This window comes from Suncus etruscus, chromosome 10 (genome assembly GCF_024139225.1).
Source record: "Suncus etruscus isolate mSunEtr1 chromosome 10, mSunEtr1.pri.cur, whole genome shotgun sequence".
Classification (NCBI taxonomy): Eukaryota; Metazoa; Chordata; class Mammalia; order Eulipotyphla; family Soricidae; genus Suncus; species Suncus etruscus.
The window spans coordinates 51,125,939-51,140,217 of record NC_064857.1 but is presented as its reverse complement, the minus strand read 5'-3'; the positions used below and the strand labels follow the sequence as shown (position 1 = coordinate 51,140,217).

Below are 14,279 nucleotides of genomic sequence, written 5' to 3'. Positions count from 1 at the left end.
TAAGTGTCACCGGGTGTGGCCCCAAAACCAAAATAATAATAATAATAATAATTATTTAAAAAATGGAATGTCTTTCTAAAGGAGTTTTAAAGATAGATAAATGAGATAATAATACTTTAAGTATTAAGTTATCAATAAACTATGTGATTTACTTTGTATGCAGTATTGGTTCCCATCTCAATTTTACCACAATTCCCATCACATTTTATCTCTCTATAACTCCACTCTTTTCACTATTAGTAGAGTATCTTCAGAAGTGAATAGTGTTCACTTTTGGTCTCTCCACCACAGAATGTAACAAAAAATCATATTGTTACACAGGAAATCATTTCTGGATGAAATTTAGTCTTTCCTAACAACAACAACATACCTTGTAGAATTGAAGGAATTAAAATGTTCTGGCATACTCTAAAGTACTAGTATAATAGTGAATGACTGTGAAAATATCTCTCCTTAGATGTCTTTTCTTGCCACGGTTCCTTTGACTCAGGAATTCATGTTCATTCCAGGATTTTGTCATCTCTACCTACCACTTGATGAGTTTCCAGAAACCTATTCATTTGATGTAGACACCATGAACTTTCCAACTTCCAACCTGTGTTTTGTGGGACTCTTGTCAATGATTGACCCTCCACGATCCACTGTCCCTGATGCAGTCACCAAGTGCCGAAGTGCAGGGATCAAGGTGAGATTCTTTTCATGACCTCAGAAACCCTCTGCTTATATTATCCTTTCTAATATTTGATTATAAGAGATATATAAATACAACCTTCTTTATACCTCCATGTTTACAACATTAATACTTTAATAACTGTCCTGTGAAAAATAGATGTATTCAGATGACACACAATAGTAATCAGAGTGAGTAAAAAGCTCCTGGTCCAACCCCTATATTATAAGATATAAGGTATAAGATAAAGTATCTTATCCTAGTCTATGTGGCAATGACATATTTTACTCACTTAACCCTGTCTTCTTTATACATTTGTATTCGCTCAATAGAAGTACTAATTATGAATTCCATTACCATATTAGTATCAAGATTATTAAAGTTGCATGAAACTGTCTAAGTAGATATATACTAGCCCTTTCATAGTTATGGTAGCAATAAAATGGAAGGGCTTCTTCTAATGTCAAAAAGGAGAATTTAAGAAGCTGAGGAGCAAGGATAGGTCCAATAGAATAGAAGAGAGAGTGCTTCACAAATTGTTATGCCTTTAATCTAATCATTAATGCCCATGAAGGTAAAATCAGTAATCACTAACTATGTTCTACCAAGTTTTGGTGGAGAAAGCAACACTTAACTGTCTCTACATTGCTTAGCTAAGTTCCTCATTGACCACATTCCTTTCCCATTGTTTGTGATCTAGGTTATTATGGTTACAGGTGATCATCCAATCACAGCCAAAGCCATTGCCAAGAGTGTAGGCATCATTTCAGCCAACAGTGAGACAGTGGAAGACATTGCAAAACGCCTCAACATTGCTGTGGAGCAAGTAAACAAGCGGTAAGCACAGAAATAATGTAATAGAAATTCACTTTCAAAGGCCCTGGTAGATCTGCATCTATATTTTTATATGTATTTTAAAGGCTTGATGACTTTATATTAAAATATCTATGCTATTTGGAGAGTCCTTCTTTTGCCAGACATCTGGCTAACAGTATGGTACTTTTTTCTTTAACTCATATATCATTAATTCACTAAAAAGTATTTTTAATGAGCTGGAGAGAAAGCACAGTAGGAAAAAACTGGAAAGACAGTACGCTTGCCTTGCATGAGGCTGAACTGAGTTCAGTCCCTAGCATCCTATATCCCAAACCCACCAGGAGTGCAGAGCTAGTAGGAACTCCTGAGTACCACTGGCTGTGGCAGAAAACAAAAAATAGAAACCAAAAAACCAAGAGATAAGGCATTTGCCTTATAAGTCATCAACCAGAATTTCATCCCCAGAGTCCTTATAGTTCCCCAAATCTATAAAGGAATATTCCCTGATAACAGATCCAAAAGTAATCTCTGAGCATACTTTGGAGATGTGACATGTCTCTTCAAAAATATAAGTATGTTGAGCACCTACTTAGTTTAACAAATTAATTGTTAAGTGCTAACCATACACTAGGTATTATGATGACCATTGAGCCTAGGAGGAAGGAGGAACTTTCCAGACACTATGCCTGCCATTAGGGGGCTTTTCATCTATTTGAAGGGAAGAGTAAGATTATTGAGCTGCAATAAAGATAATGCGGGGACACATAGGCCCAAAAGTACTGGCCTAGAGAGACAATAACCTGGACTGTTCTTCATTTAAATGAGCCAGAGACTCCAAAGGCTCAATTTGAAAGCACTCCCACTTGTGTGGGGGTAAAAAGGTGACCAATGAGCCTCTTTGAATTTGCCAAATATTTGTGCCTTTTAGAGATCCTCATCTGTCAGATAATAAACTATAACCCAGACACATGTTAAGACAACTAAGTTGTAGACCTAGGATTTGTTGGATAAATATCAATCGCCTAGGGAAAAAAAGGTTTTGAGTTTTCTTGTATTGATTACTTTTTAAAAATAGGATTATATGATTTTATAGGAGTTGCCACACTAAACAGGAGGGGAGGATTATTTCTTGAATCTGTTGTTTATCATCTTTACCAGCTTTAGCTTCATGAACACATAAGTGATATATTCCTTTTCCTCTTATCCTACTTTTCTTTCTTACCAGAACTTTAGAAAGCCTCATAGTTTTTCAAGTGCTATAATGCCAATATTTAGCATAGGAGGAGAAATAGATTGACTCCCCCCAAAAATCTTAAAAAAATGTTAAATTAAGAAAAATCATGCAGAGTTTAGGACTTGGGTATTCAAGCTCAAAGTTGAAGCTTAAATATTCCGTGTTAGCCATGGGAAAGGGAGTGAGAGATGCTGACTTCTGGCAAAGATAAAATGACCTTGAAGGCTTAGGGAAGATGGGGCAAATAAGCAAGGAGTCCAGGAAGAGTCCAAGGAAGAGCAGTGATTGGGCAAAATCAATGCACAGACACACCAGGCCTTGACTTGTGCACTAAGGAAGGGACTCTGAGTCTGCTTTAGTGTAGTGGGTAGTTTTAGCTGGAAAGTTTTAGCAGGAAAAGCACTACAGTTTCTGCACACATGGTCATTTCTAGAATCTTAATGTGAGTCAATGAACAATAGCTTTCCTTGGCTTGTTGTGTTAAAATGTGTCTATAGCGTGCCCAGTATTCTTAAGCCCCATCAGTCAGTTAGGTCTTGGGTGTCAAAGACATAAGATTCCAAGTAAGGTCAATGTTCTTCCTAAAACCTGAGCCCAGACTTAAGACCTCACAGTTCTTTCTCTCTGACCTTTCTAGAGATGCCAAAGCTGCTGTGGTAACTGGAACTGAGTTGAAGGACATGAGCCCAGAGCAACTGGATGAACTCCTAACTAACTACTCAGAGATTGTTTTTGCCAGGACATCCCCCCAGCAGAAGCTGATCATTGTGGAGGGCTGTCAGAGGCAGGTAGGTACACCTGGTTTTCCAGGTCTGCTTTGTCCCATGGAAAATTCGGAGTGAGAAGCGAGTTTTGAGCTAGGCAAGAGGGGAAGTCTCTCAGGAAATTGGCTCTGCTTCCTCAATTTCATCACTTCTTACTTCTGAAGAGTTCACCACTATCCTTGAATCCTTGCTTCCAGGAGGTCTTTATGAAGGAAAGACTTGATGAAACACCAAAGGACTTGTGCTGTCAGAGGGTTGGGGCAGAAAGGTTTTAAGATATAAAGACCAAACGCCCCCCAAAAGTAAAAAACTAACATACAGTGTATCCATACACCAGGGGTCTCAAACTCAACTTACCTGGGGGCCGCAGGAGGCAAAGTCGGGGTGAGGCAGGGCCGCATAAGGGATTTCGCTTACCGAATATTCGCAATAAAAAAATCGCATTAGTAAGAAAAAAAATCACAAAAAATTGCATTAAACATTTGCATACCTCAAACAGAACTGCTCGGGGTATGCGAATGTTTAATGCGATTTTTTTCTTACTAATGCGATTTTTATTGCAATTATTCAGTAAGCAAATAATTGTGAATACTGCGATATTTGAAGGCCGGCTGCAGGCCACAAAATGTTGTACGGAGGGCCGCAAATGGCCCACCTGCCGCGAGTTTGAGACCCCTGCCATACACTCATGAATTTTACTTTGGGTAGGACTGGTATTTCTTTCTCTGGGATTTCTTGTGCTTTCTTCTCTCCAGAACAGACCATGGGTCACATTGTCTCAGAATCTCACTTTGAGATACCTGGGACATGCTCACTTCCTTTTCTCACTGGGTTCCAACAGGATTCGGTTGTTGCAGTGACAGGTGACGGAGTGAATGATTCCCCAGCTCTGAAGAAGGCAGACATAGGAATTGCCATGGGGATAGCAGGTTCAGATGCTGCCAAAAATGCAGCTGACATGGTCTTGCTGGATGACAACTTTGCGTCCATAGTCACAGGGGTGGAAGAAGGTAAGTGAGGGGTTGGATGCTCTCCCGGGGCAGGGGACACCTGGAAACTGAAAGGAAGCCCAATAAGGAATGATCTCTTTGCCTAGGTCGCCTGATCTTTGACAACTTAAAGAAGACTATTGCTTACACACTGACCAAGAATATTGCTGAGCTGTGTCCCTTCCTTATCTACATCACAGCTGGGCTGCCCCTGCCCATTGGCACCATCACCATCCTTTTCATTGATCTAGGCACAGATATTGTAAGTACCACTAAAGGGAGTGAGGTTGATAACTCCTAGACAATGTAAAATCCACTCTAGGGTCAGGATACAGACTCCAACAGAGCTTCCTTTCCCTCTCTCCCCCTCCTGCCTGTGGTTTTTTGGGCCACACCCAGTGATGCTCAGGCATTACTCCTATCTATGTGCTCAGAAATCACTCCTGGCTTGAGGGACCATACGGGACACTGGGGATTGAACAAGGTTTGTCCTGGATTGCCACTTGCAAGGCAAATGCCACCCCCACTGTGCTCTAGCCCACAAAGCTTCTTGAACTTTGATGCTTGATGCTCCTATTTCTCATAGTTGTGAAGGTGATGGTGCCTGGGGATGCATTGTACCATGATGAAATCCTGAAATTCAAACATACAAAGCATGTATTCCATCACTCAAGCCACTCCTATCCTTTTCTTTAGGGAAGATACAGACTCACAAAAATGTCCCCATGTCCCAAGTCAGTCCCTAGCTAGAGGATAAAGCAATGATTCACAGGCTTCTTATCCTCTTCTTCCTCCCTCCTGTGTGAAGTAATAGAAATTGTAATGATAATAATCCTAGCTGAACACAGTGCAGCTTAAACGTTTTATAAAGCCGTGCTTCAACCTGCAATTACATCACCCAAACTCTCATTTTGTCTAGAGTATGTACATTTAAGAAAGCCATATAGAATCAGGGTGTGGCTCAGTGGTAGAGTAGTTGCCTTGTATATGAAGTCCTGGATATGATTCTCAACACAAGAGCGATGGATGGAAGGAAGGAAGGAAGGAAGGAAGGAAGGAAGGAAGGAAGGAAGGAAGGAAGGAAGGAAGGAAGGAAGGAAGGAAGGAAGGAAGGAAGGAAGGAAGGGGAGAATGAAGGAGGGAGAAGAGGAGAAAAGGAAGGAAGGAGAAAAGGAAAGAAGGAAGGAGGAAGGGAAGGAGAAAAGGAAGGAAGGAATGAGAAAGGAGGGAAGGAAATAAGGAAGGAGGGAGTAAGAGAGGGAGGGAGGGTGGAAGTGATGGAGGGAGGGTGGAAGTGAGGGAGGGAGATATGAAGGAAAGAAGGGAGGGAAGGAGGGAGGGTGGAAGTGAGGGAGATATGAAGGAAAGAAGGGAGGGAAGGAGGGAGAGAAGGAAGGAAATGAGGGATGTAGTGAGGAAGGGAAAGAGGGAGGGATGAAGGAAGGGAGAGAGGGAGGGAGAGATAGTGGTGATTGGGGACCATGTGGGCTGCAGCTCTGACTGGGCCTCACAAATGCAATGCATGTGCTCTACCAATAGAACCTGACCAGTTGATTTTTCCTGCCAATGTCTACCACTTAGACAGACCAGTTCCATGTCACCTACCACCACCCAGATCCAACCTCCATGCTAGGCCCCTGCTGTAGCCATGTTGTCAGCAGAGTCTCCTAGGCAAAGTCAGACTTTCCGGTTTTTCCCCTCAGATTCCCTCCATTGCGTTGGCTTACGAGAAAGCAGAAAGTGACATCATGAACAGGAAGCCTCGTCACAAGAAGAGGGACAGACTTGTTAATAAGCCACTTGCCATTTACTCTTACCTACACATAGGTATGTATCTAACATATCCCACAGGACCACACACAGTCACCTCTTGTCATGGTCAGAACAAGGTTTTCTTTTTTTTTGGTGGGGGGGCTGGTCATACCTGACTCTTTGCTCAGAAATTGCTCTTAGCAGGCTCAGGGGACCATATGGAATGCCGCGAATCAAACCTGGATCTGTCCAGGGTTGCCCTTGTGTAAGGCAAACACCCTATGCTGTACTATTGCTCCAGCCCAAAGAACAAGTTTTTTTAATATCTTTATTTAAACACCTTGATTACAAACATGAGTATGGTTAGGTTTCAGTCATGTAAAGAACACCACCCCCCCTTCACCAGTGCAACATTCCCATCACCAATGTCCCAAATCTCCCTCCTCCCTAAACCACCCCCCGCCTGAGAACAAGGTTTTCTAATGTGATAGGGTGGGTGGTGGAAAGTGAGGACAGGCTTTTCTGAAGTTATTATCAACCTGTTCCCTGATCTCTCTGGTTTCTCAGGTCTCATGCAAGCCCTGGGAGCCTTTGTAGTATATTTCACTGTCTACGCACAGGAAGGCTTCTGGCCCAGTTCCCTCCTTCACTTGCGGGTAGAGTGGGAGAAGGACCATGTGAATGATTTGGAAGACAGCTATGGACAAGAATGGGTAAGAGAGGGGTTCTATTCTTGCGCTTAGTATATCCCTCCCATCTCTGTCTTTCTCTGGTGATGCAGAATTTTCCTCCCCCTTGAGGGCTTCAAGAGATGGGAGCTCAGAAGGATTGTCTCTGTGAGCAGGGCTTTGGAGCTCTAGGGAAGTGGGTTAAAATAGTTAGTTTCTTACCAGGATTACACCTCGTGTTATCAAATTAAGAACCTGGGCTCACTGTTCTACACTCTTGGGTCTAACCAGCTAGATTGGCATCTATCCCCAAAAGGGACAGGATGGAGTTTCCTTTTCAAAAGCAAGGAGGTAATCCTCTGGCAATATCAGTGATGTTGAGAAACAAAGTAATTATACACAGAACTGCATGGAAGCTCCTTGAGATCCAGATCTTGGGCCTCACAACTTCTTTTTTCTGCCAATGAACAGACAAGGTACCAAAGGAAATACCTAGAATGGACAGGTTACACTGCTTTCTTTGTTGGCATCATGATTCAGCAAATAGCCGATCTGATCATCAGAAAAACTCGGAGAAATTCCATCTTCCAGCAGGGCCTCTTCAGGTACTGTCACAGCCGACATGTTCATGTTCATGGTTCAACCTGGGCTTGGTGCCCTAATGGGAAGGGCTGCGTGAAGCATTGAATCCACCAGATAGTGGTTCCAGTAGCCTCAGAATTTAGAATCTAGTTCGCTTTTCTCTGTTTTATAGAAATAAAGTCATCTGGGTAGGGATTGCCTCTCAAATCATCATTGCCTTGATCCTATCCTATGGCCTGGGAAGCATCAATGCCCTCAATTTCACCATGCTCAGGTGAGTCCCTCCTCAATGGCAGTTTCCTTATGAGGTAGCACAGCAGAGATAAGCATTAGGATCTTGTGAATCCTTTTACTTAAGTCTTCTAAGAAATAAAACTGAATCTTCTCCCTGTAAGCCAGAGACTTTCCCAGAGAAGGAAACATGATTTTTAGAACTTCACCCTCATTCAAAGGTGACTTCAAAGACAGATGTTGCTTCTAATGGTCACAGTTTAGGTTCTGTAAGAAGCAGACCAGATGTCCATTGTGTGGTCTAATGACTTTTTGTTCTTTAGATGATGCAGGGAAAGATCTGTCTGTTGGTTGGGGGTGGGGCCTTCCCTCTGGCTACACTGGGACTTACCTCCATCTCTTCTCCTTCCAGGCCTCAGTACTGGTTTGTGGCTGTGCCACATGCCACCCTGATTTGGGTGTATGATGAAGTGCGAAAACTTTTCATTAGACTCTACCCAGGAAGTAAGTAGTAATTTGGGTTTTTTTTCCCCATGGGGATGGTGGGGAGGGAGCTACATTGATCAGTACTCAGGTATTACTTCTGAGATCATTCCTAGTAGAACTTGGGAAATATATGGGGTACCTGGGATCAAATCCAGGTTGGGCTGGCCATACAAGACAAGTACCCTACCAACTGTCTTATCTCTCCAGTCCTAAGTAGTAATTTGGTTTTGAGAATCTATCTACTTTAATACTCTCCATTTCTTTTTCAATTAAAAATATTGAATCTCCATGAGATACAAAGTTTAATAGCTGTTGATGATTTAGTTTCAGTCATATAGTGTTCATCCCTTTATCAGTAGACTCTCCATTTCTAATTCACATTTCTAATTCCATTGCTTACAGGCTGGTGGGACAAGAATATGTATTATTAAGATACCCGGCTTTCCAAGTCTTTCAACCACTTGATGGGGTTGATGCTCTTCATCATCTGGCAAGGAGGTGGCCTCTGAAACAAAAACACAATGCTGCATTTGATGTATCTATTTTTTTAATCAAGATACAAACAAAAGAAAGATGTTTTTCATAGATGTTCACAGTTGGTTTGTACTTTAAAGCAAAGATTTGACTGCTTATACTTGATTTTCATGTTTTTTTCATGTTTATGCTTAAAACATATCAGTGTCAAGGTAATTCTGTCAAGGGAAGAATGATCTATTTAGGGCCAGAGCAATATTACAGTGGGTAGAGCATGCCTTGCATGTGACTAACCCCAGTTAATCCCCAACAACCCATATGGTCCCCCGAGCAGTGCCAGGAGAGATGTCTGAGTACAGAGTCAAACTCTTGAGCATCACTGGGTGTGGCACAAAAAACAAACAAGAATCTAATATCCTTATGGGAAAAAAGGAATGATCTGTTTATATGTTAATAAGGCTCCATTGTGTTAAACACACATCTGCTGTATATTCCCTACTCTTGCACTCTACATAGGATCAGACAAATCCCCAATACAAACCTTCTTAGGAGTATAGTGATCTTCCTAAAACTCTAGGAATTCCCAGAAAAGATATCTTCATGCCAGATGTTTTGCAAGAAATGGAAACAATGACAGATTTTTATCACTGCAACATGACAACATAAGTTATATCTTGGAAGCTTCTTAAAAGCCCTTATCATCTGGCTACCTAGCTCTCTCCTCCCTGGGAGTTTTCTGGGCCTCCCTCAGGCCCTCCTACATTGCCTTCCAACCACATTCCCACCCCAGATCCTCAAAACTGAGGTCCATTCTCAACTATGATTGCATAATTAACCCAAGTAGGTTTTTGTTAGAATTTTACCTTGGGAGGAAAGCACTGTGGCTTAAAGCAGGGATATTTCTTTCTTGTAAATAAATTTATGTGCACCATTCAGACTCAGATAACTGAGTTATCTGTTATAACTTAATTGACTGTGTTTCATGCTTAACCTAGGTTTATTCATGTGTGAGACGTATATCCATGTTGATAGCCCCAAAGAGGGCTCATTTTTAAAATAAAAGTAATTTTATAAAATCATATGGAATTCTCATTTACTCAAGGTTTTATAAAATATAATGCATAAAGGGCACATCTAAAAGAGATATGGTTTCATTTTTGTGGAAAGTATAAAAACATGATACTTAACTTTCTGAATGTTACTTTAATAAGAAACCCTGACTCTACCCTGAGTTTCTGCTCCAATCTGGAATCAAGGAGGATGACTTTTAATTCTGTGTTTAACAAGACACCTGTTATGGAAGATGATATTTTAGCATCTGCACACTCAGCACAGATTCATTAACTGAACCCGATATTGACACTGGGTGGAACTTCTCCATTCTGTGGCCTACTCCAGCCCCTCTTCTCCATTCTTCATCAAAACAAGATCTTTCCGTTGCCAGTGACTTTAGATTGGGATCTCTTAAAGAGGAAAACAGATTTAGCACTATATATCCTTTGTTCAAGGGTTACTTTTATTTGTTGCTGTTGTTTACTTTGGTTTTGGACCATACCTGGTGCTCGGGGGTACTCTTGGCTCTGCTCTAAGAAATCACTCTTGGCAGGCTCAGAGGACGATATGGGCTGCCAGGAATCAAACTGGAGTCCATCCTGGGTCAGCTGCATGCAAGGCAAATGCTCTACTACTGTACTATCACCACTAAGAGGTGCTGGACTATCTTTGTGACTTTATATAAATGGACTCTTATATACCATTGCAAGGTGTATATTTAAATTAAACTAAGAAACAAGTTGTTTTCATCAAGGTTGCTAGCCTATATTTTCAGCCACAATTAACATTATATTGCTTCCATACAGTGTCTTCATTATCTGTTAGAAACAACAATGAAATGTTCTCAGCCTCTTCTAAAAATCATTTTTCTCACTCTGAACTGCCAGGCAGTCTTGGTGTGAGATATGACAGTCTTGGGGGTGTGACAATTGGCAAGTTTTGATCCTGCCAGAATCAGCAGAAGATATAAATAGATCCCAAAACTATAAAGTGTTGAATTTGGGGGTGGTTTAAGTTTGAAATGAACTAAATATAAATAGATGCCCCTTTATAGCAGAAATCACCCTGCTCTTACCCAGAACGAAGGCATTCCCCAACTTCTTCTTTCCTTCTCACCTATTCTATTGATGTGTAAATGACCACCTACACTGAAATAGCTTGATATATATATATATATACTCTCTCAAATCTCCCCCTCCTCGTTGGTAAATAAAGAAGTTTCTGTTTGGCTTGGTGTGTGCATGCAGAGTGGGACCACAAAGTGAGAAGCCAATTGACTCCATGATTTTCTCCTGACTGGCTTGGTTTATTAATTCTTCATGGCTACCCTGCTTCAGACCCATTCACCCTGGGTTGAGAATATGGCACAAGGATGATTTCACAACTGGCGCCTGAACAGTGACCGAGAAACAATGGTGAATGACTTGACCCTCTGGTGGATAATCACCATGATGACCCTATCACATTGGAATGAATGTGCTATGCCTTTTACTGAAACATTGGTGTACATGGCCCCTTCTGAACAGCTTCATGTTGCTCTGGCTCATCTACCTGCCTTTCTTGCTCTGACCTGTAGGTGCTGGGCTCCCTAAAGATTCTCACACATGCTCCAAGAGGGGAAGGGTGCCTTCCCAGTAGTGATGTATTCACCACCTTTCTTCTACCTAAGGTGCTTTGTGAGAGGTCCTCAGCCCCCAACTTGCAGCAGCTTATCAAGCTTATGGAGTAGAAGTCAAAAAGAAAGCCCCACTGGAGGGGGACCAACAGCAGAAAGATAAGCGGGTCCCCCACCCAGATTCTGGCCCAGCTACCAAAGGTCTTTTCATTCCAGGCAGTCTCAGCAACCTACCATAGAAGGTGGATATGGAGAAGCCAAGCCAAACCGAAATCTCTATTTACCAAATGGGGGAGCAGGGTTAAGTGAATGACAAAAGTGCTTTATATCAAGCTACTTCCATCTAGGTGAACATTTACATATCAAAGAATAGATGAAAAGAAACTAGAAAGTTGGGGAACACCTTTGTATTGGGTGAAAGCAGGGTGTGATCTAACAATTTAGAATACATTCATATTTGTGAATACTTATTTTTACTAACAAAAAACTATAAAATATTTATAAAGTGTACAAGAGACTATCTTTTTAAATTTTTTAATTGAAAATGTTATATAGGGGCTGGAGAGATAGTATGGAGGTAAGGCATTTGCCTTACATGCAGAAGGACAGTGGTTTGAATCCTGGCATCCCCTATGGTCCCCTGAGCCTGCCAGGAGCAATTTCTGAGCATAGAACCAGGAGTAACCCCTGAGCGCCACCTTATGTGATCCAAAAACCAAAATATAAATAAATAAATAAATAAATAAATAAATAAATAAATAAATAAATAAATAAATAAAAAGAAAATGTTATATAATTATTTTATTTAAGCACTGTGGTTATAAAATTGTTCATGGTTCAGTGTCAATATGTAGAATGTACACCAATCTTCACTAGAGCATATTTCCTGTCACCAATGTTCTCAGTTTCACTTCCACGCACACTCCCAGGCCTGCCTCTGGACAGGTTCTCTCTCTCTTTCTCTCTCCCTCTCTCTTTCTCCCTCTCTATCTCTCTTTCTCTCATCCTTTGGAACACTGTGATTTGCACTATCATTAATGAAGGAGTACCATGTATACCACTTTACCCCCTTTCAAGCACCTAGTTCTTGTTCAGAATGATCAGTTTCAACCATCATTATCACAGTGGGTCATTCACTACCATAATTGCATTCACCACTTTTTGTAATAGCTTCCTACCATGGACTGGTCCTCCTTATCCTCATCTATATTTTATCTGGATATTATCATCATATTATCCTTTATTTTTAATATATATCACAAAATGAATGAGCTTATACTATGTCTATCCTTCTCCTTCTGACTCATTTCACTCAACATAATAGTCTCCATATCTGTCCATGTATAACCAAACTTTATCATTTTATTTTCCTAACAGGTGCATAGTATTCCTTTGTATAGATGTACCACAGTTTCTATAGCTACACATATATCTAGAAAACTTGGGTGATTTCCAGATTCTGAAAATAGCCCTGTGATGAATATAGGAATGAGGAGGGCTTTTCTGTATGGCGTTTTTGAGTTCCTGAGGGTATAGCCCTAGGAGAGGTATTGCTAGATCATATGGAAGCTCAATTTTTTTGAGGACTACCCATACAAGTGACTTTCTTTAAGCAATTCCTATAAATTTAATGGGAATATTAAGTAACTATATATACTTGTAGGATGAATAAGGCAATAAAGCCCCATAGCAGAACCCCCAACCCCAATCACCATCTTCCCAACAGAAAAACAGCCTGGCTCCTCCACCAAGCTCCAAAAGAAATTAATAGCCACTGATACTTCCCAGGTAGCCTGGTCCATGATAATAAGTTTGTGGCATTCTCAGAAAGAAAGGAGCAGGAGCAGATTCCAATGTTGTGTATGAACTGTAGCAGCCCAACACCACACCTTCCACAATCCATTAGAAAAGGCCACTACTATGACTTAACCTTATCAAACTACCAATTCACAAAATTTGTTTCAGATCTATATGTCCTGGGCTGCACAGCCACATTTTATGATAGTGTCAGTCCAGAAATATCACAGAAAATCCGATGATAAAGTTATATAAAAATATACAAAGCTCAGTGAGCCTAAAAAAATAACACAGAGGGCTCTACTAACACCAACCATAGCCCAGTAACTGACTTTAGTAACATCATGGAGAGATATAACAATAATTTCAAACTGATCTTTTTTGTTTTTGTTTTTGAGTTACACCAGCAGCACTCAGGAATTACTCCTGGCTCTGCACTCAGAAATAGCTTCTGGCAAGCACAGGGAACTATATGGAATGCTGGGATTCAAACCAGAGTCCATCCTGGATCAGCTGTGTGTCAGGCAAATGCCCTACTGCTTGACCCTCAAACTGTTCCTTATTGATCTAAGTTTTGATAATTCCATCTAACTTAATTTGTAACAAACAATATGAAGTAGATTTGTACCTGTATGGAGGCAAGCTAATAAAGTGGGTAAGAAATTGAAGATACTGGTGAAGGGAAGGTCATACTGGTAACGGTATTTGTGTTTGAACATTTATTGCCTAAAATGACTGTATAATGAAAAACTTGGTAAATCACAGTAAATTAGGTAAATCCCTAATAAAAATTGGGGAAAATCATATCAGAGAGCTTTTTTGGGGGAATATTAAACCACCTAAAGCATAAATACTTCTCAGGGGGAAAAATATACAAAAATTTAACAAAAGGGGGCCGGGCGGTGGCGCTGGAGGTAAGGTGCCTGCCTTGCCTGCGCTAGCCTAGGACGGACCGCGGTTCGATCCCCCGGCGTCCCATATGGTCCCCCAAGAAGCCAGGAGCAACTTCTGAGCGCATAGCCAGGAGTAACCCCTGAGTGTCACAGGGTGTGGCCCAAAAACCAAAAAAAGAAAAAAAAAAAAAAGAAAGAAACTGGTTAATTTAAAAAAAAAATTTAACAAAAAAGATTTAACAAAAAAATTTAACA

The 14,279-nt window shown here is 40.9% G+C and overlaps 1 protein-coding gene across 1 annotated transcript in view; it reads left to right on the top strand.

Annotated features, from left to right (window-relative positions):
* ATP12A (ATPase H+/K+ transporting non-gastric alpha2 subunit) overlaps positions 1-8,623 on the top strand; it is a 28,529-nt gene extending 19,906 nt beyond the window's left edge. The window contains exons 13-23 of the mRNA XM_049781641.1: positions 510-685; positions 1,371-1,507; positions 3,358-3,508; positions 4,326-4,494; positions 4,581-4,735; positions 6,177-6,300; positions 6,793-6,938; positions 7,365-7,498; positions 7,648-7,749; positions 8,119-8,210; positions 8,595-8,623. Coding sequence (XP_049637598.1) covers positions 510-685; positions 1,371-1,507; positions 3,358-3,508; positions 4,326-4,494; positions 4,581-4,735; positions 6,177-6,300; positions 6,793-6,938; positions 7,365-7,498; positions 7,648-7,749; positions 8,119-8,210; positions 8,595-8,623 — 1,415 coding nt within the window. The remainder of the gene's footprint in view (positions 1-509; positions 686-1,370; positions 1,508-3,357; positions 3,509-4,325; positions 4,495-4,580; positions 4,736-6,176; positions 6,301-6,792; positions 6,939-7,364; positions 7,499-7,647; positions 7,750-8,118; positions 8,211-8,594) is intronic.
* The last annotated feature ends 5,656 nt before the right edge of the window (positions 8,624-14,279 follow it).